We start from the raw sequence: 26,805 nt of genomic DNA on the forward strand, positions 1-26,805 counted from the left end.
TTTTGGGAGGCCTCTTTGGGTTCATATTGCTTGGGACTCTCTTCACTTCCTGGACTTGTATGTCTATTTCCTTCACTAGGTTAGGGAAGTTTTTTTGTCATATTTTCAAATAGGTTTTCGATTTCTTGCTCTTTCTCTTCTCCTTCTGGCACCCCCATGATGTGAATGTCGGTATGCTTGAAGTTGTCCCAGAGGCTCCTTACACTATCTTCATATTTTTGGATTCTGTTTCCTTTTTGTTCTGATTGGGTGATTTTTTGCATCCTTATATTCCAAATCGCTGATTTGATTCTTGGCTTTGTCTACTCTACTGTTGAGTCCCTGTAAATTATTCTTCATTACAGTTAGTGTATCCTTCATTTCTTACTGGCTTTTTTTTTCTTTTAAATATACTTTATTGATTTTTTACAGAGAGGAAGGGAGAGGGATAGAGAGTTAGAAACATCGATGAGAGAGAAACATCGATCAGCTGCCTCCTGCACACCCCCTACTGGGGACGTGCCCGCAACCAAGGTACATGCCCTTGACCGGAATCGAACCTGGGACCTTTCAGTCCGCAGGCTGATGCTCTATCCACTGAGCCAAACCGGTTTCAGCTGACTGGCTTTTTTTTATGGTTTCCATGCTCTTTTTTATGCTGTTGAAGTTCTCTATAAGTTCAATTAGTCTTTCCCTAAATTTATTGAACATCCTTATAACCATTGCTTTGAACACTGTATCTGGTACTTTGCTTGCTTTTAGTTATTTTTCTGGAGATTTCTTCTCTTCTTTAATTTGGGACATGTTTCTTTGTCTTCTCATTTTGGCATCCTTCCTGTGTTTGTTTCTGTGTATTAGGTAGAGCTGCTATGTCTCCCAGGCTTGGTAGAGTGTCCTGTAGGGTCCAGGGCACAGCCTCTCTGTTCACCTGAGCTGGGCATTCCAGTTGTGTCCCCTACCCCCAGTGGGATATGTACATCCTCCTATTGTAGTTGACCCTTGATTGCTGCTGGCACATCAATGGGAGGAATTTATCCTTCAGGCCAATCTGCTGCAAGGACTGGCTGTGACCATGACCACTGGGAAGGATTCCATAGATAAGTTTTCACATTTTGTTTTCAAATGAGTAATGTACTATGGTTAGGCAGAAATTATAGGCCCTGAGGTTACCTCTGGGGATGACTCTGTAGATGGACAACCCTAATCATAAACCAATATCATAAACTACCCCAAATTTTGCAAATTATTTTGAACTTATTTCTCAAAACCACATTATATTTAATTTATAGACCTAATAACTTTAACTTTTTTGTACATAGCTTACAAGTTTTAAGTAGAGATATTTTTGAAAGGTTCATTAATACTGAATTAATACAAAACTTTGAAAGGATAGTCTTGTTTCTATGTGAATTTTAAGTGACCTGAAATATATTAAAAGTTATAAAAATAGAATTAATGATTTTTAGGAGGCAATTTAATACATTACATTTGCTTTTTCTTTAGTGCTAAAATAGTGGTTCATCTTCACCCAGCTCCTCCTAACAAAGAGCTTGGTCCATTACAGAGTAGTAAGAACTCCTACATTAAACTCTCCTTCAAAGAACATGGCCAGATTGAGGTAAGTATATGAATAAAATTGGGCCATAAATGTGTGCTTGCATATATTTTTGTTGTTTATTAATACGATGGAAGGCAGTATTGTTTCCGTATTGTTAATATGATGTAGGCAACATACTAGGTTTCACCACATGTTTATAACATTTTTGATAGCTTATGTCTTATCAGTAAAGAATATGAAGTTTAGGTGACAGTGGGAACAGGAAGCAGGCGTGTGTCGTCATAAGGAAAGAGTGGAGGCTAAGTCATGCCATTAGGCATGACTAGTAAAGTTTTCAGTGGTATATGTAGTCCGGTTGAAGGCAGTTTATTAACTTCAACAAATCTAATCACTTGAGTGGTTCTTTTTTTACATGTAAGCACTGGTCCCTTTCCATTTCTGAGCTATTCTGTTCCTGTGCCAATACCATATTATGTTAACAGCACATTGTCATAATCCCTATAGCTTCAGAATTATGAGATTTTCAATTTTTCCACATTAATAATCTCTTAAAATCTCATAGGGATAAGTCTACCTTGCTTCTATTTTTTGTTAGTGTCCTGTCTGTTGTTATTAGCCCTTTGTTCTTACATGTGAATTTTAGAATATAGTTTATATGTTCTGATTAATAAGTTGCTGTATAAATATTTTTAGACATTTATAAGTGTGTTTTTATCTTCCCATTGATGTCATAACTTATTAATGTTCTTTTCAACGGCTTCGCACCCACTGCTCTTCACAACAATAGGCACTAAGTAAATATAAGTCACTAACTGAAGTCAATCTCACTGTAGGTGGAAAATATAGTTGATTTTTTTGTGAGCAGAGGCACGTTTTGGCCCCAATTTCTGACTGCACATTTTAACTAGACAAATTATTCTTAGTTTTCTTCATGGATAATGGTTGTATATTTTTCTTGGCACTGTGTCTGTTTCACTATAAGTTGAAAACAGTCCACATAGGCAGAATTGTTTAAAGTAAGTCTATTTATTTCATTGTCACTCATTTCTTTGTTGAAATAGCTCGCTTTATATAGAAGGTCAGTTCCTTCTTTTTTTTCTTTATTCTTTCTGAAGTTGATCCAAGAAAAGAACTTCCTTTGATTTTCTTTGATGTCTCTGAGAATTCTAGGCTTGTTGCAAATGATTGACTAGACCTTTCAACTAAAGAAATGTTAAGTAATTAATTCAATGAGGATGCCACAACCTGACTGACTCATTTAAAGTGTATCTATGTGTATAACAGTTTTACAGGCGTTTATCAGAGGAAATGACACAGAGAAGATGGGAGAATATGCCAGTTTCCCAGTCATTCCAAACAAATAGAGGACCACAGGTATTTTTAAAACTTTCTTAATCTAGTGTTTTCAGCTCTGTACTTGCATCTTCATTAAGTAATAAGATATCTGTGATTATAGAACTTTCCAGAAACAAAATAATGATACTTGATTAAAAATTTATTTTCATAGAACCTAACTTAGTGCTCTTAGACAGTAAACACTTAGTGCAAATTAATTACTACTTACCAGAGTAATTCTTGGAGTGGTAGAAGTTAGATTCTGCTGACTTCATCCTGTTGTTCATAATCCGCGTGGCATCTAAGAGAACTGAGAATAAATGCTACTGGTGACATTTTCCAGGCCAGTCTAAATTAACCACCAACTGTGGGCAGATGCTCATATCGGTAAAAGCAGTTTGTACAATAACTATCAAGTACCAAAACTTTAACTATTTTTTGAGACCCTATTAAGTATCTGATACATACATAATAGGTTGCCAAAGAACAAAAATGGATAGGAAATTTAATTTATATATGAAGTGAAGAGTAAAATATGCCATTTATTGTATCTTCGGTGCTTCTTTAGAATGATTTGAAGATTGTCATATACGGCAAGAAACTGACCAATGTTTTGAAAGGAAACTAGATGTAGTTGTATACTGTTTTTCTTTGGTTCTTTGTGGTCCTTTCCTGTCATTGAAAACACAGTGTGGTGGGTTACAAAAGATTGTGTCCTTCCTATTTTGTATATTTTACTTTCTACTTTTGATTTTCAGCCAGGAAGAATAAGGGCTGTAGGAATTGTAGGCATTGAAAGGAAATTGGAAGAAAAAAGAAAAGAAACTGACAAAAACATTTCTGAGGTAACTCTTACAGAAGTTCTGGTCATCTGTCTTTTTCAGCCATTTGTGTTTATTCTTTTGGATAAAACTGACTAATTCCATTCTGTATATTGGAATATTTAGTTTGCCTGAAGCTACACAGTATCTTATTACATTTAACAGGTCCACTTCAGGTTGGCAAAATTTAGCCAAAATGTGTTTTGAAAACTTTTTCCAAAAAGGAATAACAAAAAAATGCAAATTTGATTTTTGTGATGTTAGAAAATATCATGGTAAATATGCTAAGTGAAATTAGCCAGTCAGAGAAAGATAAATATCACATGATCTCACTCATTTATGGAATATAATGAACAACATAAACTGATGAACAAAAACAGATCCAGAGACAGAGAAGCATCTATCAGACCGTCAAACCCCAGAGGGAAGGTAGGGGAGGGTTGGGATAAGGGGGAGAGATTAACCAATGGACTTGTATGCATGCATATAAGCCTAACCAATGGACACAGACACCAGGGAGAGTGAGGGCATGAGTCGGGGTTGCGGAGGGCAATGGGGCCATAAGGACACATATGTAATACCTTAATCAATAAAGAAAAAAAGAGAAAATACATGGAATATTGTGTGTAAATTTTAAAATCTGGATGAAATCTATTGGCGAATACTCTTAATGAATTCAAGGTCCACTATATAATTATTTTGGTTAACTTAATTGAGGGGAAAATGCTATTTTGTGGCCCTTAACCCTAGTCAGACTGCACATAATATAATGCTGATAACTACTCATGGACCAGACACAGAGACAGTCAGGAATGCATTAAACCAGCCCATCATCTAGGACAGTGGTTGGCAAACTGCGGCTCGTGAGCCACATGCGGCTCTTTGGCCCCTTGAGTCTGACTCTTCCACAAAATACCACGGCCTGGGCGAGTCTATTTTGAAGAAGTGGTGTTAGAAGAAGTTTAAGTTTAAAAAATTTGGCTCTCAAAAGAAATTTCAATCGTTGTACTGTTGATATTTGGCTCTGTTGACTAATGAGTTTGCCGACCACTGATCTAGGACAGTACAACGATTGAAATTTCTTTTGAGAGCCAAATTTTTTAAACTTAAACTTTTTCTAATGCCACTTCTTCAAAATAGACTGGCCCAGGCCGTGGTATTTTGTGGAAGAGACACACTCAAGGGGCCAAAGAGCCGCATGTGGCTCGCGAGCCGCAGTTTGCCAACCACGGATCTAGGAGAACAACCCTGAGTATTACATTAGAATGTTTCTGAACTTTATATGAGGAAATTCAAGCAAAGGGAACAGAGCTATGGTCAAGAAAACCAGTTATGCATCCAGAGGCTTATTTAGATTCATGTTTGATCCTTTTGGTAAGAGGTCTGAGTTCTTTCATCAGGAGGCACATCATGTCTCTTTTTAAAAATATATTTTATTGATTTCAGAGAGTATGGGGGAGGGAGAGAGATAGAAACATCAATGATCAGAGAATCATTCATCAGCTGCCTCCTGCACACCCCCTACTGGGGATCCAGTTTGCAACCCCAGCATGTGCCCTGACTGGAATCAAACCGACCTTTTGGTTAATAGGTCGACACTAAACCACTGAGCCACACCGGCTGGGCAGTGTCTCTTTTTATGATGTCAGCAGATGTTAATGTTCAGAGAATAAATCTATCGGTTTATTGGTGGTTGCAAATGGTGATAGTCAATGATTTATTTTTCATTTATTAGTTGGAATACTCTTTAAAGAGATGCTTCCCTTCATTTAATACTCAGTGATACAGTTTATATAGGGAAGGCAAGGATAAGGGCTTTTTCCTCCCCTTTATTCTCAGGATAATAAATTGGTTCCTTATCCTCCAAAGGTGACTAACCAGGTTATCTTTTTTTACATATTACTGTGAATTCATAAATTTTAACATATTTGATAAATTACAATTGTTATTCTATTTAAAGCTCCAATTATCTCATCTTTGGCCAATGGTAGCCTCTTCAGGTTGGCTGCTGAGTGCTTTGAGGTGACCTTGTGGACTCTGATAGCTTACTTACAATCTTGTGTGACAAAAGTTCCAGGACCATCTTGAACACAGCCTGCCCCAGATACAGAATCAACCACACCTGAGAAGCTCTGCTTGTCTTTAGTAGGAAATGGCTATTTCAAAACCACAGTCTACCTGTTAAGTATATGCATCTATATTGGAGAGATCTTTATTTCTAGGCCTTTTCAGTGGAAAGAGCTAGATTTTATTTTTTTTAAAATTAAAGTACTTCATGAGGTCAAACTGATACGTCCTATTCAAATTCAGGACTACACTAGCAAGTACTTATTAAAACAGTTAAAAAGAATTTTTTTGTATGTGTTCTTCCCATGCTTTAAGAATAGCTGTGCTGCATCTATACTGTCTGATCATTCTGCCACTATATATACACTATTTCCCCTCTAGCTCTCATTTAGTCACAGTTTTGTAAGTAACTATTTGTGTAATACTACCCAGTCCTTATGCTGATCTCCCTCTATTCATTTGGTTTGTCTGAAGCTCCTTCTCTAATAGATTTTTCAGGAAGTGTTCATGGGAACAATATTCCCTGAGTTCTGGCATGTTTGTATTCCTTATATGTGAAAGTCAGTTTTGGTGGATTTAAAATCCTTGGCTCATATTTTCTTTCCTTGAGAGCCTTCATTATGTTACTTTTAATTTTTTGTCTGGCGTGCAGTGTTGCTACTACAGAGTGATGCTCTTCTAATTTTTTCACCCCTTAAAAATCACTTGCTGTTTTTCCTAGGTACTCAAAGGATTTTTTTAAAAAAATAAAGCCTAGTAATTTTACTAAATTGTGTATGTGTTTACTAGAATGTGTTACTCATTCTTGGTTGTTATCCAACACTAGAAGCCTGGTGCACGAATTTGTGCACGGGTGGGGTCCCTCAGAGTGGCCTGTGGGGATCGGGCCCCAGCTTGTGCCCCAGCCTTGCAGCCCCGTAGCCCCGCCTGGCACCTGCCTTGGCCTGGCGCTGCCCCCTCACCTGCTCCATCATCCCGCCAGTGGGGTGATCGATCGGGGCTGGGCTCCCCGCCTGGCTCTGTTAGCACCTGGAAGCTGGGCGGCGGCCCTGCCCTCCGCACTGCCACTGGTCGCTATCTGTAGGGCAATTGGTAGGGCATTTGGGCCCCTGCTTGCACCCGCCTTGGCCTGGCACTGCCCGCTCACCTGCTCCACCATCCCACTGTGGTCCTACTCTCGTTGGGGCACATTGGGGCTGGCAGTGCTTTTACTGCCGCCCGCTGCCAGCACCGCATTTCCAACACCTGCCATGTTCTGCTTCGCCCCCTGGTGGTCAGCACACATCATAGCGAGTGGTTGAACTTCTGGTTAAACGACTGCCTGAGGGGACAATTTGCATATTAGGCTTTTATTATATAGGATGCTTTCAATATTTGGATTCAGAAGTTTTTTCTTTTAATTTCAGGGAAGTTTTTCTATGTTGTAATTTTCTTTCTATTTATTTATTTAATTTTAAAAATTGTGTTTTTTTTTAAATTCTGAGAGTCCTCTTAGCTGTATTTGTAGCTTTATCGCCTATATTTACTTTTTGTGACTTCCAAACCTCTTTTATTTCTTTCTTCATTTCTTTTTTATTTAGAAAATGTTTATTTTTTTCACCTTCTCTTAAGATATCTGTTGTGTCCATTCACTCTTGTGTTCTGTCTAGTATAGTCTTTATTTCAGAAATGATAAAAAAAATTCTTTCCTGAATCTTGTCACTTCATTTATGACATATATTGTCCTTTCATAGCCTTTGTCATTTTTTAAAACATGTTTTAGCTCATCCCATATAATAAAAGCCTAATATGCTAAGTTTCCGGTTGTCCGGTCATCTGTTCAACCCATCAAAGAGTAATATGCTAATGATATGCTAAGGCCGCTCAACCACTCGCTATAATGTGCACTGACCACCAGGGGGCAGTTAACCAGTTGCTATGATGTGACTGACCACCAGGGCGCAGACACTCTGACTGGCAGGTTAGCTTGTTGCTAGGATCTCGACTGAGCGAGATGGGCTGGACATGCCCTGGAGCCCCCTGCGGTCCCTCCGGCTGGCCAACTTCCTGCGTCCTTCCTGGCCTCAATTATGCACCCGTGGGGTTCCTTGGCTTGGCCTGCACCCTCTCACAATCCGGGACCCCTTGGGGGATGTCGGATAGTTGGTTTCGGCCTGATCTTGCTCAACGGCAAGGAGCTTCCCCCTGGTGGTCAGTGTGCTCCCATAGGGGGAGCGCCACTCAGCCAGAAGCCGAGCTCATGGCTGGTGAGTGCAGCGGCAGTGCAGGAGCCTCTCTTGCCTCCGCAGCAGTGCTAAGGATGTCCGAGGGCTCCCAGACTGCAAGAGGGGGCAGGCCGGGCTGAGAGCCCCCCCCCCCCCACCCATGAGTGCACGAATTTCGTGTACCAGGCCTCTAGTTTGAAATAAAAAGGTTACTAGGTGTACTGGTTAATAATGGCGGATTTTGTAATCAGAGAAAACATGATAATTTCAAGAGAAAAATCAAAAGTGTTTTATTCAAAGTAATGTCCATCACTAGCTACACATTTCCCCATCTTTCAGGTAATTTGTGGATACCGTCCCAATAGAACTTTTCTTGTTTTGAGGCAAACCATTCAGAGACCCAATTTTCCACCTCTTCATACGTTTTGAAGTGCTGCTCAGAAAGTGCATGTGCCATCGATCAGAACAAGTGGTAATCTGAAGGAGCAAGGTCTGGTGAATATGGCTGGTGGGTTAATACTTTCCAGGCAAGATCTTTTAATGTGTTTTTAACTGGTTTTGAAGTGTGTGATGGTGTGTTATCTTGAAGCAAAATTACTTTGCCGTGTCTTCTGGCACATTCTGGTCATTTCACGATCAAAGTGTGGTTCAAATTGATTATTTGTTGTCGGTAGCGATCAGTATTAACAGTTTCACCTGGTTTTAGAAGCTCATAATACACCACACCTTCCTGATCCCACCAAACGCAGAGCATTGTCTTCCTTCTGAAGTGATTTGGCCTTGCAGTCCATGTTGATGATTGACCTGAATCAACCCACGATTTTGTGCGTTTGGGATTCTTAAAATAAATCCACTTTTCTTTTTTTTAAATATATTTTATTGATTTTTTACAGAGAGGAAGGGAGAGGATAGAGAGTTAGAAACATCGATCAGCTGCCTCCTGCACACCTCCCACTGGGGATGTGCCCGCAGCCCTTGACTGGTATCGAACCCGGGACCCCTCAGTTTGCAGGCCGACGCTCTATCCACTGAGCCAAACCAGTTAGGGCTAAATCCACTTTTCATCACCAGTCACAATTCGATGCAAAAAAGACTTTCTTTCATGCCGTTGTAGCAACATTTTACTGATGACTTCTCCGTTTTCCATTTGTCTTTCGTTCAGTTGATGTAGCACCCATTTTCCTTCCTTTAAAATCTTTCCCATTGCTTGTAAACAATTGGAAATTGTTTGCTGAGTAATGTTTAATCTTTCTGCAAGTTTCTGAGTTTGGCACGAATCTTCATCCAATAATGCTTGTAATTGTTGGTCTTCAAACTTTTTTGGTTGACCTGGACATTCTTTGTCTTTCACATTGAAATCATCACTTTGAAAGCATTTAAACCAGTGTTAACAAGTGTCTTGAGATGGAGCATGTTCACCATAAGCTTCCCGAAGTATACGATAACTTTTTCTTCAAAATAAAGTAATGAATTAAACCTTCCCACAAATGCTCTTTATTTGGCACAAAATGCGACATTTTTAAGCGTAAAAATATCTATGATAACACCTTCAGCAAAGTTGACATACGAAGTTTTGAAGCTTGCTGTGATATGTATAAAATAGCATACATATCAAATCGCATATGTATCAATATATGTGTAACTCCATCTATTGAAAAAAATCCGCATTATTAACCGGTACACCTAGTACATTTCGATCTGATCTGTGAACAAGTCTTTCTGGCATGCTTTCAATTTCTGTAATGTTATTCTTATTTTTCTCCTTTTACTTTTGTGTGGGATTTGACCTTGATACTTTGCTATTGCTCATTTTCATGTGAATTTCATTTTCCTGAACTTTTAGAGCTATGACAGTGGTTGGCAAACTGCGGCTCGCGAGCCACATGTGGCTCTTTGGCCCCTTGAGTGTGGCTCTTCCACAAAATACCACGGCCTGGGAGAATCTATTTTGAAGAGGTGGTTTCTGAATGCTGCCATACTGCTTTAGTGTTTAAAATATTGTTATTCTTAATTTATGAAATGTTACTGTGTTTCAATCTAATTTTCACAGTTACATTACTCAGAGTATTCTATGCAAGCATGTGCTATTCAGTAGATAGTCCCTAGTCTCTCCTCTGTGTGAGCTCTGCATCAGATGTTGTAGATATTGCAGTAATGTGCCCGGTGGGCAGGCAGACTGGCTTTCTCTACAATGTGAGAAATGTCATGTTAGAAGAAAATAGTGGCTGCAACTGGAAGACATAATGGGCCTTCTTCTGTTGGAGTCAGGGAAGGCTTGTTAGCGGAAGTAATGTAAGTCAAGGCCTGAAAGTTGAGCAGCTGCTAGCAGATCATCAGTAGGGATAAGAGGGTCCAGGTAGAGGGAATGGAATATGAAAAGGTACAGAATCAAGAATATTGAAACAGAAAATTAAGGAATATATTAACAGTTACTGAAACTAATAACCAAAGTAATGACTGAAAGTCTGTAAGAAATAATGCTACACATTGGCTTAAGAGGGTACCATCATTTAAGGCAGATGCCACATTTTTAAAAAAATTGGAACAGAAATTTTATTGTGGACATGGTAAGTTCTATAAACTGTCAAATGAAATAATAGAATGAGAACATGCATCTATTTTGCATTTTTACCTATATTGCTTTAAGTTTATGGTAGGTAGTTTCTCCACCCATTTTTTTTGGGTAGTTGGCTAATTTCAAATTTTAGAATAATAGAAATACAAATGAGGAAGCTTTTGTTGGTGTTTTATAATTATTGAAATTATTTCATAGGAAATTCTTCTATAAATATAAAATATTTATATTTGTATTTTATGAACCATAGAAATAAGGGCTAATCTACATATTCTGTGTGAACTCACTATTTTAGCATTTTTAAGTGAAAATATAATAACTAAAGTGATTTACCATAAAAAATTTAAAAGTATTGTCATCCTAGTTTCCTTTAAAATTCTTTTAACATTCAAAATAAAAATCTAGGTATGTAAAGTGTTAGTGTGTTTTACTTTTGAACACTGGTTGGTGTGTGATTTGCCCTCCATTTAAACGTTAGAATTGACTGAGTTTCAGAGCTGGTGCCCACAGTTTCCCACAGAAGGTTTCCTGCATCTGCTGGCTGTTGCTGATAAGAATCCAGTGTTTAAGCCTTTTGTTTATCTGAGGAAATTCCTGTTAGGTGTGTGCACATTCCCCTTTGTTTTCGGTATTAGCTTTAGTGAACTGGCCATAAGAATCCTACATAACACTTATTTTAGCAAAGTCCTTTTGCAGATGGGGGATGCTTTCCTGCAAGTAATTAACATGGGAATGAGCTAATCAGAACCTATTGATTACTATTCTATGTGAACCAGAAAATTTTCAAATAATGATACATTGCTTACTTGTTTTTTAAAAAACAACATTTGTGCACATCAATTAGAAAGTATTCTACACTGGAAGTATATTTTTGGTAATTTGAAACATTTATTATAAACATGTCTGATTAAATTTGAAGAGACCTTTGAAGTGGATATTCATTGTAATAAATTAAACGATCAAAAGTTTTTATTTAGGGAGAAACCAAGATGGTGGCATAGGTAAACACCTAAACTACTGTCTCGCACAACAATTTCAAAACTACAACTAAAAGACAAAACGGACATCATCCAGAACCACAGGAAGGCTGGCTGAGTGGAAATTCTACAACTAGAAGGAAAGAGAAAAGCACACTGAGACTCAGAGGAGCTGCAGGAGGCAGAGGTACTGAGATGCGCACGGGGAGGACTGGCAACTGAGTGCGTGGCTGGCTTTCTCAAGCGGGAGGGAGACAAAAGCTCCCGACTGCGCTGAACTCCAGTTCCGGGCGAGACTCTGGAACCCAGACTCATACAGGGTGAAAATGGACTGTCAGGAAAGAGAAAAGCACACTGAGGCTCAGAGGAACTGCGGAAGGCAGAGGTACGGAGGCGCGAATGCGGAGAGGGCGGGCAACTGAGTATGCGGCTGGCTTTCTCAAGCGGGAGGGAGACAAAAGCTCCCGACTGCACTGAACTCCAGTTCCGGGCGAGACTCTGGGGACCCAGACTTATTTGGGGAGAAACTGGACTGTCTGGCAGCGGGCGGAACTCGAGGGCGGCTTTCTCTCAGAGGTGCTTGCAGCGATTACCACGGCACACTGAGACACAGGGGCCTATTAGGGCAGGGCTGATGGGAAACCAATGCTGTCTGCTCCGCCTTGAGACTCCGGCCCATCTAACCTGAGCACAGAGGCTTTTGCAAGTCTTGTCTAATAAGGGTGTCTCCAGCACAGAAGTTCTCCCAGTGTAGACACAGCTGATCCTCACAGCCAATTGGCCTGGAGGTAAATTCCTCCCAGTGATACCAACAGCAATCAAGGCTTAACTACAACAAGACTGTGCACACAGCCCACAAAGGGGTGCACCAAGAGTGTCCACCTTAGGTAACAAGGGGAGGCTGAGCCTCTGGGCCCTATAGGACACCAAGCACACAAAGCCACTCTATCAACTCAGGGAAGCAGCCAAAATGCAGAGACAAAGAGATCACAAATGAAAGAAATCGAGGAAAGCAAATGACTGGATTTAGAGTTCAAAACCACAGTTATAAGGTTTTTCAAGAATTTTCTAGAAAAGGACGATAAATTTAGCGAGACCCTCGAGGATATGAAAAAGGACCAACTAGAAATTAAGCATACACTGACTGAAATAAAAAATATTATACAGAGATCTAACAGCAGACTAGAAGATCACAAGAATCAAGTCGAAGATTTGAAATACAAAGAAGCAAAAAACACTCAACTGGAAAAGCAAAAAGAAAAAAGAATCCAAAAATATGAAGATAGTGTAAGGAGCCTCTGGGACAAATTCAAGCACCAACATCAGAATTATGGGGGTGCCAGAAGAAGAGCGAGAGCAAGATACTGAAAACCTATTTGAAGAAAATGACCGAAAACTTCCCCCACCTGGTGAAAGAAATAGACTTACAAGTCCAGGAAGCGCAGAGAACCCCAAACAAAAGGAATCCAAAGAGGACCACACCAAGACACATCATAATTAAAATGCCAAGAGCAAAAGACAAAGAATCTTAAAAGCAGCAAGAGAAAAACAGTTAATTACCTACAAGGGAGTACCCATAGGACTATCAGCTGATTTCTCAACAGAAACTATGCAGGCCAGAAGCGAGTGGCAAGAAATATTCAAAGTGATGAATAACAAGAACCTACAACCAAGATTACTTTACCCAGCAAAGCTATCATTCAGAATTGAAGGTCAGATAAAGAGCTTCACAGATAAGAAAAAGCAAAAGGAGTTCATCACCACCAAACCAGTATTATATGAAATGCTGAAAGGTATTCTTTAAGAAGAGGAAGAAGAAGAAAAAGGTAAAGATAAAAATTATGAACAACAAATACATATCTATCAACAAGTGAATCTAAAAATCAAGTGAATAAAAAATCTGATGAACAGAATAAACTGGTGAATATAATAGAATCAGGGACATAGAAAGGGAGTGGACTGACAAATCTCGGGGGTAAAGGGGTGTGGGGGGTGCGGGAAGACACTGGACAAAAATTGTACACCTATGGATGAGGACAGTGGTGGGGGGTAAGGGCAGAGGGTGGGGTGAGAACCGGGTGGAGGGGAGCTATGGGAAGAAAGAGGAACAATTGTAATAATCTGAACAATAAAGATTTATTAAATTAAAAAGTTTTTATTTAGATATGTTTTTGTGGTATTTGAATGTTTTACTTTTGTGATATTCACTATATCCAAAACCACAGGTATAATATGTTCAGTATTCAGAGGCTGAGATTTATGGTTTTAGTTAAATCACACCTGCTATTAAAGCCAAAATTGTTGTGCCCAAAGTATTACTGCAGCTGCATATTGCCATTTTCAACCAGGAAAGCTTTACAATGCCTCTTATCAGGAAATGGTTTTGGGAAAAGCTAGTGACAAATTTTCTTATTTGTGTTAAAGAACAGTTAATAATATTTTCTGGACTATCACTTATGTAACCCTTTGTTTTTTTTAATCACCTTTTAACTCTTTGGGAAAATTTGAAAAGTTTTTGCAAGTTTAGGAAAATTTATGGTTTCTTAACTAATCTGACTTAGAATAAGGTAGATTTACCAGTTGTATAAATATTTATATAAAAATTGAAGAAAATTTTATATATTTTTATCATAGGGAAGAAAACAGAGTGCTTCATTGCTTTAAAACATTTTGATTCTTTAGACAGATTTCAACAAAACTAATTTCTCATTTCAGGCCTTTGAAGACCTCAGCAAGCTAATGATCAAGGTATATGTCATTTATACCTATTAAATTCACACCAATTATTATAGTTTTGAAAATATATTTGTTAGCAGACTCTTGGGGGACAGTTATTTCTTTTCACTTTTACTGTGCTCTTGACAGGCTAAAGAAATGGTGGAGTTATCAAAATCAATTGCTAATAAGATTAAAGACAAGCAAGGTGACATCACAGAAGATGAGGTAAATAGGTTGCTTTTTAAGGCATGAGAAACTACAGAAATAATGCAGTGATGTTTTAGTAGCTTACCAGATTGCTTTTTTAATGTAGTGTTTTATTTCTTTTAGAACTTGAGGACATATGAAAGTGCTAAAAAAAGTCAACCATAAAAACTGTTAATTTTAGTGGGATTATAGGATATTTCAATAGCTTTTCTGAGAGTGTATAAGACATATTGAAATATGTAAGGAGTGTATATTTTATATATCATAAGTTTATTAAATTTGTCTATAATCTGGTCAAGCCATTTTTCTTTTCTTTTTAAAAAAATTTTTTAAAAAATATATTTTATTGATTTTTTACAGAGAGGAAGGGAGAGGGAGAGAGAGTTAGAAACATCGATCAGCTGCCTTCTACTGGGGATGTGCCCACAACCAAGGTACATGCCTTTGACTGGAATCGAACCTGGGACCTTTCAGTCCACAGGCTGACGCTCTATCCACTGAGCCAAACCGGTTAGACAAGCCATTTTTCTAAGTTCTCAGTTGTATCATTTGGTTGGCATTAACCATAGCATGGTTATTTAAATCACTTCTCACATCAAACTTGTGAAGTAAAGGGAGTATGAGATAGCAAGATAGAAGGAAGGATAATTAGATTTATGCAGGGAACTATGATAAGTAATTGAGTAGAATTGAATTTATGATGGAAGGATTTCAAATGTTGGGAGAGAATAATTCTGAATTGTCTTTTTGTGTATTTTCTACTCTTATAGACCATCAGGTTTAAATCCTATTTGCTGAGCATGGGAATAGCTAACCCAGTTACCAGGGAAACCTACGGCTCAGGCACACAGTACCACATGCAGCTGGCTAAACAGCTGGCTGGAATATTGCAGGCCCCTTTAGAGGTAAAAACAAAACCTAAATGGTCTTTTTAATTTGTGTTAAATTATTTCTGTGTAATCAGAAATCTTAAGAGCATAACTCCTTTCATGATGTGGTTACTGTTTAACCATCATGTTATTTTTTTCTCTCAGGAATATTAAATTAGTTCAGTGTACTTATTGATGGGTTCTTTGTCAGTAATCTTCTAAATTGTTTTTAATTTTCACTTAAGATATCTGTAACTTTCTAAATCTAGATAATATGAAGTTTTTCTTATCTCTTATTTTCAAAAGGAAATATATGATTTCTATATATTTAGCTATTTTTGTATATCAGTAGTCAGTATACAGGGTGGGGCAAAAGTAGGTTTACAGTTGTTTGTATGGAAAATAATACAATAATTAACAAATAATATAAGAATAAGCTGTTCCACATACAGCTACCTACTTTTGCCCCACCCTATATATGTACTATTAATTTCATAAGATTTCTCTTCTAGTCTAACATTATTCAGGCAATCAGAACTTTACTCATTAAAGCACTTGTATTAAGAAATATTTCAAACATGAACAAATAGACTAGTATAATGAATCCTTATGTGCCCATCATCTAGCTTCTTCTGTAAGCCAACCTTCACTCTGAATTACTATAAAGCAAATCCCTGATATCATAGCACTTTTATCTGTAAATATTTCAGTATATAATTATGATCCTATCTAATAAAAGAATAATATGCAAATTGACCATCACTCCAACACATAAGATGGCTGCCCCCATGTGGTCAAAGATGGCTGCCCCCCATGTGGACACAAGATAGCCACCACAAGATGGCCAGCAGGGGAGAGCAGTTGGGAGGGACCAGGCCTGCAAGGGAGGGCAGTTGGGGGTGATCAAGCCTGCAGGGGAGGGCAGTTGGGGTGACCAGGCCAGCAGAGGAGGGAACTTGGAGGTGACCGGGCCTGCAGGGAAGGGCAGTTAGGGGCAATCAGGCTGGCAGGGGAGCAGTTAGGTATCAATCAGGCTGGCAGGGGAGTGGTTAGGGGGTGATCAGGATGGCAGGCAGAAGCGGTTAGGGGCAATCAGGGAGGCAGGCAGGCGAGCAGTTGGGAGCCAGCAGTCCTGGATTGTGAGAGGGATGTCCGACTGCCCATTTAGGCCCCATCCTACCAGGATCGGGCCTAAATGGGTAGTCGGACATCCCTTGAGGGGTCCCAAATTGGAGAGGGTGCAGGCTGGGCTGAGGGACACCCCTGCCCCCCCTGCACGAATTTTGTGCACCAGGCCTCTAGTAATAAATAAACCTTGAAATGTAATTATAATCCCATTTTACACCTGAAAAGTTAAAAATAATTTTTTAACATTATTAAATATCTAGTTATTTTTCACATTTTCTCTTACAATTGGTTTGTTCAAATCACAATACATTGCAATTGGTTGATTTGTCTCTCAAGTTTTTTTTAATTCCATGGGTTTTCCTTTTTCCTATCCCTCCTCCCAATTTATTGATTGGAGAAATTAATAGTTTATCTGATAGAGTGTCTCAGTCTGGATTTTGCTGACTTGTATGTTAACATGGTTTCCTGTAATCTGGTAGTTATATCTAGAAGTTATTATTTTTTTATAAGAATATTTCATAGAGTTTGTGCATTTTCATCAGGAGGTACATGTCTGATTGTCTTTTCTTTATGATGTTAGCAGCCATTGACAGTCATCATCTACATTATTACTTCACTAGAGGCCCGGTGCACATAATTGGTGCACGTGGGGGTGGCCCCTCAGCCCAGCCTGTGCCCTTTCACAGTCCGGGAGCCCTGCGATCAATCGCCCTGGCAGAGGGAGGCCCCGCCCACCCACTGCAGCGCTGCTGCCAGGTAGCCTGGGCTTCCCTCTTTGGGGTGATTGATCACTGGGCTCCGCCATCAATTGCCCCAAAGAAGTAGGCCCTGTCCACCTGGCTGGGGCTCCGCAATGGATCGCCCCCGCAGACAGAGGCCCCACCTGCCCGCCATACCCTGCTGGTTGGTGGCCTGGGCCTCCCTCTTTGGGGCGATCGTGGAGCCCCCCCGATTGATCAGTTGCCCTATGGGCTGGTGGCCTGGAACTCCCTCTGCAGGGCAATCATGGGGCGATGTCTGGGCCCCTGATCAATTGCATTGCACCCATCTTGGCTGGCATGGCACCAGTGGGTGTCATAGCATGGTCATCCGGAAGGTCGTCTGGACGGTCGTTCTGCAGTTCAGTTATTTGGTTGATTTGTATATTGCGCTTTTATTATTATATTCTAGGAGCAGCAAAATGGAGATATTCTTACTCAGTTCTATAGTTTCATTGTTTATTAGCTAGAATAACTTAAAACACTTTTGAAACATGGTGGAGAGACTCTTTTTTCATTTAAGTAAATGTGAAAAGAGTAATAATGATATTAAAGTCCAGATATTGAATTTAAATGTCTCATGGTATCTGAGTAAGTTCTCCTGTGTGTGAATAGTATTTTTAAAAGCTTCTTAAGAAATTTTATAATTTCCAATTTCACTCTGATTATGATTTCTAAGAAATGCTAACTGGTGCTAATTATAACATAATACTTTTAAAATTTTCATTATTTTAATAGGAACGAGGGGGTATAATGTCACTCACGGAGGTGTACTGTTTAGTAAACCGAGCTCGAGGAATGGAAGTAAGCATAGAATATTTAGATTTCTTTTTTTTTAAAAAACTAAATATAGACTTTCTTAATATAATACAAATTTCCCTACAATGAATACAATTTGAGGAAGGGTTGTGACTATCAAAACTATTTTGAGGAAAAGTATGGTGCAGTGAAAGAACCACTCTGTGATCTAGGAGGTAGATTCTGTCCCTGGTTTTGCTGAGTGAACTTGAGTAGTTTACTTAACCTCTCAAACTCAGTTTTTCTACCCTTTCTACCCTTTGGACTGACTGACAGCTTTCAGCTCTAATAGTCTGTGTTTGTATTGTGATTAATAAGTTGGACATGATGCCCTTTCTCTGGGATAATTAGCTGTTTGACTTAATTGGGGTGGATACAGAGTGCCTGTAGATAACAGAGGGAAAGCTGCCATGCTCCTTTGGCTGTGAATCAGCTGAGGCTATTCTTCAACTTTCATTGACCCTTCACACCCAGATGCCCTTGTCCTCCAAGGTTCTGTCCATGCACTCCTTATGCCCTCACAGTCAAACACAGTTTTGTGGTGTCAGCAGTTTGCTCTGTCTTTCCAGTGTTCACCCCTGACTCACAAATTAAGCCTATGCTCTTTTTATTTGAATAGTCATAACTGCCATTGGTGAGTACTTACTATCTACCAGGCACTCTGCACTTTACCTCATTTATCCTCCCAATAACTCAGTGAGGCAGCTACTTTTACTATCCCAATCTGGTGGTAACTTGGGGTGAGGAAATTGAGGCTTAGAAAGATTAAATAATTTTACATAGGCTGCACCTGGAGACTGATTTGATAGGGATTTGGACCCAGGCTGGGTTGGCTCCATAGCCATTCTGTGTGACTCAAAGCTGTGCTTGTCAACCACCACACGGTTCCATGGTCTGGAAGGGTAGTGACTAGCTAGCCACATGTGATGATTGTGAACTTAAAATGTAGTGAATCCAAATTGATGAAAGTGTAAATTACACACCTCATTTAGAAGACAGTACAGAATAAAGAAATCTTAAATATCTCATTAAAAATTTTTTATAGCGATTTTACAGGGTGGGGCAGAAGTAGGTTTACAGTTGTGAGTATGCAAAACACAGTTTATTCTTGTACTAGAGGCCTGGTGCACGAATTCGTGCACCAGTGGAGTCCCTCAGCCTGGCCTTTGGAATCAGGCTGAAACTGGCTCTCCGACATCCCCCGAGGGGTCCTGGATTGTGAGAGGGCGAAGGCCAGGCTGAGGGACCCCACTGGTGTACGATCAGGGCCGGGGAGGGATGCCGGAGGTTGGCCAGCCGGGGAGGGACTGCAGGAGGGCTCCAGGGCGTGTCCGGCTAGTCTCACTCAGTTCCAATCAGCCTGACCCCAGCAGCAAGCTAAACTACCAGTCAGAGTGTCTGCCTCCGGCAGTCAGTGCACATCATAGCAACTGGTCTATTGGTCGACTGTCTCTCCCCTGGTGGTCAGTGCACGTCATAGCGAGCAGTTGAGTGGCCTTAGCATATCATTAGCATATTACGCTTTGATTGGTTGACTGAATGACTGGACACTTAACATATTAGGCTTTTATTATATAGGATTATTATTTATTAATTGTATTATTTTCCATATGAACAACTGTAAACCTTTTGCCCCACTCTGTATACTGAATTTTTTTATCTATTGGGTATATATGTGTTAAAATTAAATTCACCTGTTCTTTTAATTTTTTAATATGCCTACTAGAAAATTTAAAATTATATATATGACTTACCTTCTGTTTCTATTGGCTAGCACTGCTTTAATGAATAGAAGTTTTTGCTTCTTTGTTAATTTTTTGCTTTGTAGTGATTAAGCCACCTAAAATCCTTGATAAATGATAATTTTAAAAATTTCTCTTCTGTTTTAGTGGTCGTAATTATATAGCATCACTCTATTAATTTGCAGTGTAAACTGGATTTTTTCCCCCCATTAGTTGCTCTCACCAGAAGATTTAGTGAATGCTTGCAAGATGCTGGAAGCTCTGAAATTACCTCTCAGGTAAAAGAATCTCTGCAGGAAGTTTGCCAACAATAGCCACTATTCTGTACTAATTAGATAGGAAAGCCCTGCCAGGTCTGCCATCCTGTGGGGTGAGCCAACATTTTGCCCCTCTTGAAATTCTATGTTAACAGAATTCACTTGGCACCATAAGCACCTCTGTCATCCTGGCTTCCATCCTGTGCATGGCCTGAGGGGGGTAGTAATCCAACTCCTGTCGTTTTGGCGCAGTGAGATAAGAATGTGGGCTCTTCCCATGAGGTCAGGGTAACTAGCTCCTCTTCCCTTAGACTTTCTGTGTTTGTCTCTGGAGACCCAGAAGTACAGATGTTCAGCTGTGAATTATATTTTCCTTATCTCCATGGTTAAAAAAAAATTAGCCAGAGATGTACTGCGTAGTGAATATTATTGTAGTAACTATGTATGGTGCAAGGTGGGTACTAGAATTATCAGGTGATAACTTCATAAATTATATAATTCTCTAATCACTGCGTGGTACATCTGAAACTAATATGAAATAATATTGAATGTCAACTATAATTGGAAAATAAAAATATTGAAAAAATAGCCAGATACGTTTTGTTTTTTTAGTATGTAGATGATAGTTTATTTATGAGCTTTATAGTTATGCCATGGTTGCTTGTGATTGTTAAGTTTCAAATGATGTTTTGTGTTAATATTGCCTCATACCTGGGCATAAGAGAAGGTGAATAATACTTGTGCCTCCTTAGTGGTTGAAGATCCTAGATATTCACAGCTTTGTTCTCCCGCCTGCTGTTTTTAGGCTCCGAGTTTTTGACAGTGGTGTCATGGTAATTGAGCTTCAGTCCCACAAGGAAGAGGAAATGGTGGCCTCAGCCTTGGAGACAGTATGTGAACCCAGTTTCCTCTAGTCATTAGGGTTTGCTGTGAGGACCCAAATGTCTAGCAACTTGAGAAACAGGATTTCCTTTTGAACTTAACTTTACTAAAAAGTAATGTTTGTTGGCCCAGTTAAAAATGGTTTATCATTAGCAATAAATAAATATTAATCATAGTTATTCTCTGAAAGCTGTTTTTGAAATGTACTAACGCTCCAAATATCTTACAAGAAAAGAGAATTAAAATTAATGAGGTGTTTTCTTTTTGTTTGAAGCTGTCTTGAGAACAGGTTTTTTTAACTTTGTTAATCAGAATGTTATCCACGATAGAACTTTTACTTTTAGTAGCAGTTACATAAGTAGCATTACAAACATCAAAAGTTGTTTTATGAAATAATTGTTTCAAAAATATGAAAAGCAACTGTAGTTTAAATGGATTTTATGGCCAAACTGCTATTACTCATCAGGGTACTTGAACTATTACTACCTTCATAGTCTCTATGGTGAGGCTGTATAATTTGAATAGCTTACATTTATTAAACTTTTCAATTTAAACTAGATGAAAATACCTGAGACTATAGGTATTTTGACCACATACTTAAAACTAAACTGATATATAAAGGTTCTTCACTGGATTGTATAATATGAATTCAATTAGAATTTGTTATGTATTTCTTTTCAGAATATCAAAATTTTTTTTAGACTTTAGTACAGTGCCTTGATTATATTATAGAGGGTTTATATTTTGGCCTTTACTTTTTTTGGTCTGGGTCGTTCAGCTTTTGTAGAATTAAACATTGGTGAAGACTTAGTTCTATAGTGGATATTTTTTGGATTTAGTAGAAAATTCAGTAAATTATTTCCTGAGTATTGCTGGTAGAAATTCTTTCTAGATTAGTACCTAGGTGGTCTAAATTATGAAATTTTATTTTGCTGTGTGTTTCTATTAGGTTTCAGAAAAGGGATCCCTAACATCAGAAGAGTTTGCCAAGCTTGTGGGAATGTCTGTCCTGCTGGCTAAAGAAAGGTAAGTAAGGTCCTTGCTCTTTGTTACAACTTGTGTTTCTGAATGGACATGTGATTGTGGTTTTCTCCCTTGATTCCTAGGTTGCTACTTGCAGAGAAGATGGGCCATCTTTGCCGAGACGACTCAGTGGAAGGCTTGCGGTTTTACCCAAATTTATTTATGACACAGAGCTAAGGTTTTTTTGTATTTGAAATACTCCTTATCCATGTACTTGTATCATGTAGAGGTTGTATGATACTGAGCTAAGGGTAAACTCTGATAAACTGAGAATTTGCTGGAACTGTAAAACCCTTTTAATTTCTTCCTAATATTATGGGATAGGAAGTTGATTTAGGACAAATATAGGAAAATACAGAAAAATGAATGCCAATGTGAATTTAAAATCATGCTACACTTGTATAGAACCCTCATAGTTTAACTTGAAATATAGTGGATTTTAACTTGATCATCAAATCTAACTATTTAGTTCATGGGGGAAGAAAAAGAGAAGCTGCATGTTTAGACAGGTTAGTTTGTTATTTTGGTGTGACTAAAATTCACTGAATTATAAATAAGAGAAGTTTTTGTCCAGTCTGGGGGGTTTTCGTGAAGCAAGTCCTACATTCAGTGTAGTTTAAGAACCTGACAACATTGGAACAAAATATCAAACTGCGGCATGCCATAGGAGGCTCCTTCTAAGGGCTTTTATTAGAAACAGTCATAACATGTCTTCAGCAGACAAATAAAGCACCTTAAAAAAGGAGAGAATTGTATCTGACTCACGTATATATTATCTAACTAGTTTTTTTTTAAGTGATGATTTCATGCCTGACATTTAAAGAATGCAACTATGTCATTTTGTTTAAAAAATGCTGTGGATCTTGAAACTGAATTAAAGAGCTGTACAGACATGCCCAGAGATATGATTACAAATTTGGGAAGTAGATGGCTCAGGAACATAAAAGTGGAAAAATAATATGTCTCCTTTTCTTTCCCTTAAGGAGTTTCACACTGAACTTTAAAAATCTGCCTATCATATTCTAGCAATATTTTTTCTTTACATGATAAGTTATGTGGAGGAACTTTTCTGCTAAAAAGTATTACTGAGGTAACAAAAACTGGATAATGCTGAGTTTAGATTGCTTGAGTGTTAAAGTGGACTTCCTGACTTTGTATATTCCAGCTATATAGCGTACAATATGCTGGGATTACCTCAAACTCAGGGACCAGCAGGCACAGAGGAGACCCTCATTCTGAGACTAAGTCAGAAGTGGAAGTCAGTGATGATTTTCGGCCAAGCATCCAGAGGGGATAATATCTGTGTTAAGGGAACCATTGAGACCAGGAGGAGGCAATACCCAGGTTCATATTCTCAGATGTTCTCAGTGAGGTGTGTGCCACTGCCAGAGGCTGCTACAGGTGCAGGGATCCTCAGCTGCAGACCCAGAGAATCCCTCCAAGTGCAGCCAGAGTCAGTCCCTGATTCTTCCCAGAAAAGTGGCTGTTGCTGCTTCACATCCTCCAGTGTCTTGGGAATGTTGTGCCTGAGGCATCCTTCCTTACTCTTCATTTTCCAAATCTGTCACTGATTCTAAATTGTGATGACAGATCCCCTAATTCCTTCATTGCTCAGCCTCAGGTTTGTTTTGGGGGAAATTCAATGTCTGGCTGCCCAGTCTTTCAGGCCATTGTGTAAGCTTGTTTGTACATCACTCCTCTCTGGGCTGCACAACTAAGATTGAGCTACTGGGATCTAGCTCGAATGCTGTGGATTCATTACAGCAAACTCCCATAATTCAGCATATTTATTTACATTAGTGTGACAACACGTTAACAAAAATGGAGCAATCTGAATTGTATACAGTGAACTAAAGAGGCAGTAAAGTGACATATTTTGCCAAAAAAAAAACACACCCCAAATCAAATGTGATTGCCTTCACTGTTTTTATTATTATTTTTTGTTAATCTTTATATGAGGATATTTTTTTCATTGATTTTTTTTCTTCTTTTTTAGAGAGTGTGGAAGGGAGACAGGATTGGGAGGGATGGGGTAGAGAGACCGAGAGATAGAGACATTGATTGGTTTTCTCCCACATGTGCCCTGAGCAGTCCGGGGATTGAACCTATGACCCTTTGGTGTGTGGGCCGATGCTCTTAATCACTGAGCCAAACCATCCAGGGCAGCATTGTTTTATTCTTAACGTGGGTATTCTTCACATTTTCCATACCTCAGTATATATTTTTTATCTTTTTCTTTTTTTTGTTAAATAAGGTGTTATTTTGGTCCTCTATTAGTAGAGGTTATGTTTAAATACAACCAATCAGGTCCTAAGTGCAAAAAAGTTCTGTCTTGGTGCTTATCGTTGGTATAATTATTGTTTTTGCTTTCCTAACTTTGCTCTTAGCAGCATTAATCTGTTGGTAGCTTTATGGTAATGGAATATTTCTAGTCACATACTGTCTAAAATTTTTTTACATTGTACAAGTGAAGATTGTTTTTGGGGTTAAATGATTGGTATTAATGTATATAAAGTTATTGCAAAATTAAAAAAGATTTTTCTTAACTTGGTGTCTTTTAAATACTCTTTGGAAAATATATGAAAATCATAAACCTTTAATCAGAATAAGCCGGTATGTTATAATTTGTTCTTTTAGGTTTGTAATCAAGAGTTGATTATAATTATTTTTTACCTCAAGCTCTTACTATTTTAGTTGTTTTATAAGAATGGAAAATGGCTCATGAACTTTTAAAAAAAAAATTCTTGATGTGAATTCCACCGTTGATTGACCAGGTGTATTCATGTGAATGTACTATATCTTGTTCGCTATCATCAGACTAATATGACCATCATGTCATTATTCTCATACTCATCTACTTAAAATGATTCTCCTTTGCCCAACAATGTCAGTTTTCATCTTGGAGTAGTAGAGTCACAACTTATAGGGTGGTTAGATTTTAAAGACTGTGCCTAAGTATGAAATTGAACATGCTCAAAATGATCCTTGAAAATCTCTTAAATGCCAATAAAGTTCTACATATAGTCTTACATTAGAATCCTTGTAGTGATACCTGGGTATGAGTATGTTATGAATATAGTAAGTATAATATATAATAAAAACTACAGCAGTAGACTTTTATAGCACCAATAATTAAACTGTTTAAATGTGTTTGTCTCCTTTTTTTGCTGCTAGGTATGGTTGAATTTATGTAAATTTATTGCTTATCCCTTCCCTTATGATAGATCTAGAGTATTAGCTCCACAAGGGCAAAGATTTTGATCTGGTTTGTTCATGAACATAGCCTTAGAGCCTAGAACAGGGCCTGGCACAAAGTAAACACTCAATAAATATTTATTGAATGAATGAACTCTGATGCATTTACCTATTAAAATTTGGCTTCACTTTACCCTACTTTATCTCCCATTCAGTTCAGTTAAGGAAACATTTTTTCATACATACCAACTTAGTGTGAGGAACTCTGTGGGCCACTGGTGGTGGTGGTGGTGGGATACAAAAAGTGAGTAGGATAGAGCTCTTGCCCTTAAAAGGGTGGCCTACTTGGGGAAAAGGATGTGAGCAAACTTAATTGAGGATGGAATGAAGTGCGTGCCATGGAAGGGGCACAGGTACCATGCAGTGGAAGACAGCGGAAGGAGCTCTTAGCTCTCATGGAGGAATCTGAAAAGGCCTGTGCGAGAGGATGAGCTTGGTAAACTAGGCTCACAAGGACCAAGTAATCAGCAGTGGGTGGAAGGTCAAGGGAACAGCATGAGGTGTGCCCCTTCCTGGTTCTAGGATGCATTTCCCTTGTCTGTCCAAGCTTCTTTTATTACTTCTTCTCACTTCTTCACCCTCATTCTCATTAATCAATCCCATGTGCTCTCCAAAAATTTGTTTCCAGTACACAACTCTACTATTTCTAAATTCCATAAGAGTTGTCTGCCCAATATACTTGACTATATTTTGTATTGCTCTCTATTTTAATGCCATAAGAAAATAGAGAAATCGGGTTTCTTTAAGTTTAAGGACTGTCATATAACACTTCTTTTGAATTCCTACTGGTCTAAGTCAGTAATTGTACATGGTATTGTCCTAGTTAAAGTATTTACTGAACTGAGTGGTTTTTGGATTATAATGTGTTGACTTGCAAACCTAAATCTTCGTCCTTTACCCAGTCCCCAAGAGGTTTCTCAGCCAGCCTTGTCTGGGCTCAGCCTATCTGAGACACACTCTGTCTTACTCAAATTTTATAATATGGGTCATATCCAAGTCAGGTTAACACACATGTAAGATCTAGTTATTACACTGAAAATTGAGTCATTGTGTACTTCCTTGTGTCCTGATAGTCATGAATTAGTTAAACCTTTTCTCTTAGTATTACCTAGGGCAAGAAAAGACCTCTTCATATAAATTGATGTTATTGAGACAGTGAATAAATTTTACACAATTTGCACAAGATCATTAGAGCAGTTGCTGACCCTGAAAGAGAATTGAAGATATCTTGATAGCCAGCTTGTTTTAGTTCATATCACTGACAAGACGGTGCCATTGTTCTTTTGAAAGCTTTTTTTTTTTTTTTTCTTTCATGTCTGTGTTGCCTTCTTTATTCTTGTTAATCCTCACTGGAGGATATTTTTTCCATTGATTTTTAAAGAGCGTGGAAGGGAGGGAGTGGGGAGAGAGAAAGAAACATCAATGTGAGAAAGACACATCAATTGGTTGCCTCTCAAACATGCCCCAACCAAGGGTGGGGGATTGAACCTGCAACCCAGGTATGTGTCCTTGACTGGGAATTGAACCCACGACCCTTCAGATCATGGGCCAACACTAACTGCTGAGCTGCATTGGTTAGGGCTATGTTGCCTTCTTTTAGAAAAGCTTAAACTATCTTAATTGTCCAATAAAGACAGTAATATAGTTTGGCA

At 38.6% G+C, this 26,805-nt stretch overlaps 1 protein-coding gene across 2 annotated transcripts in view; it reads left to right on the forward strand.

Annotated features, from left to right (window-relative positions):
* The window catches only part of VPS36 (vacuolar protein sorting 36 homolog), a 45,709-nt gene extending 20,464 nt beyond the window's left edge, over nt 1–25,245 (forward strand). The window contains exons 4-14 of one of the 2 annotated variants that reach the window (XM_080661474.1): nt 1,483–1,597; nt 2,822–2,911; nt 3,631–3,717; nt 14,232–14,264; nt 14,382–14,459; nt 15,212–15,346; nt 17,935–18,000; nt 19,950–20,014; nt 20,799–20,883; nt 21,825–21,901; nt 21,982–25,245. In XM_080661474.1, the coding sequence (XP_080517600.1) occupies nt 1,483–1,597; nt 2,822–2,911; nt 3,631–3,717; nt 14,232–14,264; nt 14,382–14,459; nt 15,212–15,346; nt 17,935–18,000; nt 19,950–20,014; nt 20,799–20,883; nt 21,825–21,901; nt 21,982–22,075 (925 nt within the window). In that variant the 3' untranslated portion in view covers nt 22,076–25,245. The remainder of the gene's footprint in view (nt 1–1,482; nt 1,598–2,821; nt 2,912–3,630; nt 3,718–14,231; nt 14,265–14,381; nt 14,460–15,211; nt 15,347–17,934; nt 18,001–19,949; nt 20,015–20,798; nt 20,884–21,824; nt 21,902–21,981) is intronic. The other variant, XM_080661475.1, reaches the window with a different exon arrangement.
* Nucleotides 25,246–26,805: the final 1,560 nt, after the last annotated feature.

This window comes from Plecotus auritus (assembly GCF_963455305.1).
Source record: "Plecotus auritus genome assembly, chromosome: 3".
NCBI lineage: Eukaryota > Metazoa > Chordata > Mammalia > Chiroptera > Vespertilionidae > Plecotus > Plecotus auritus.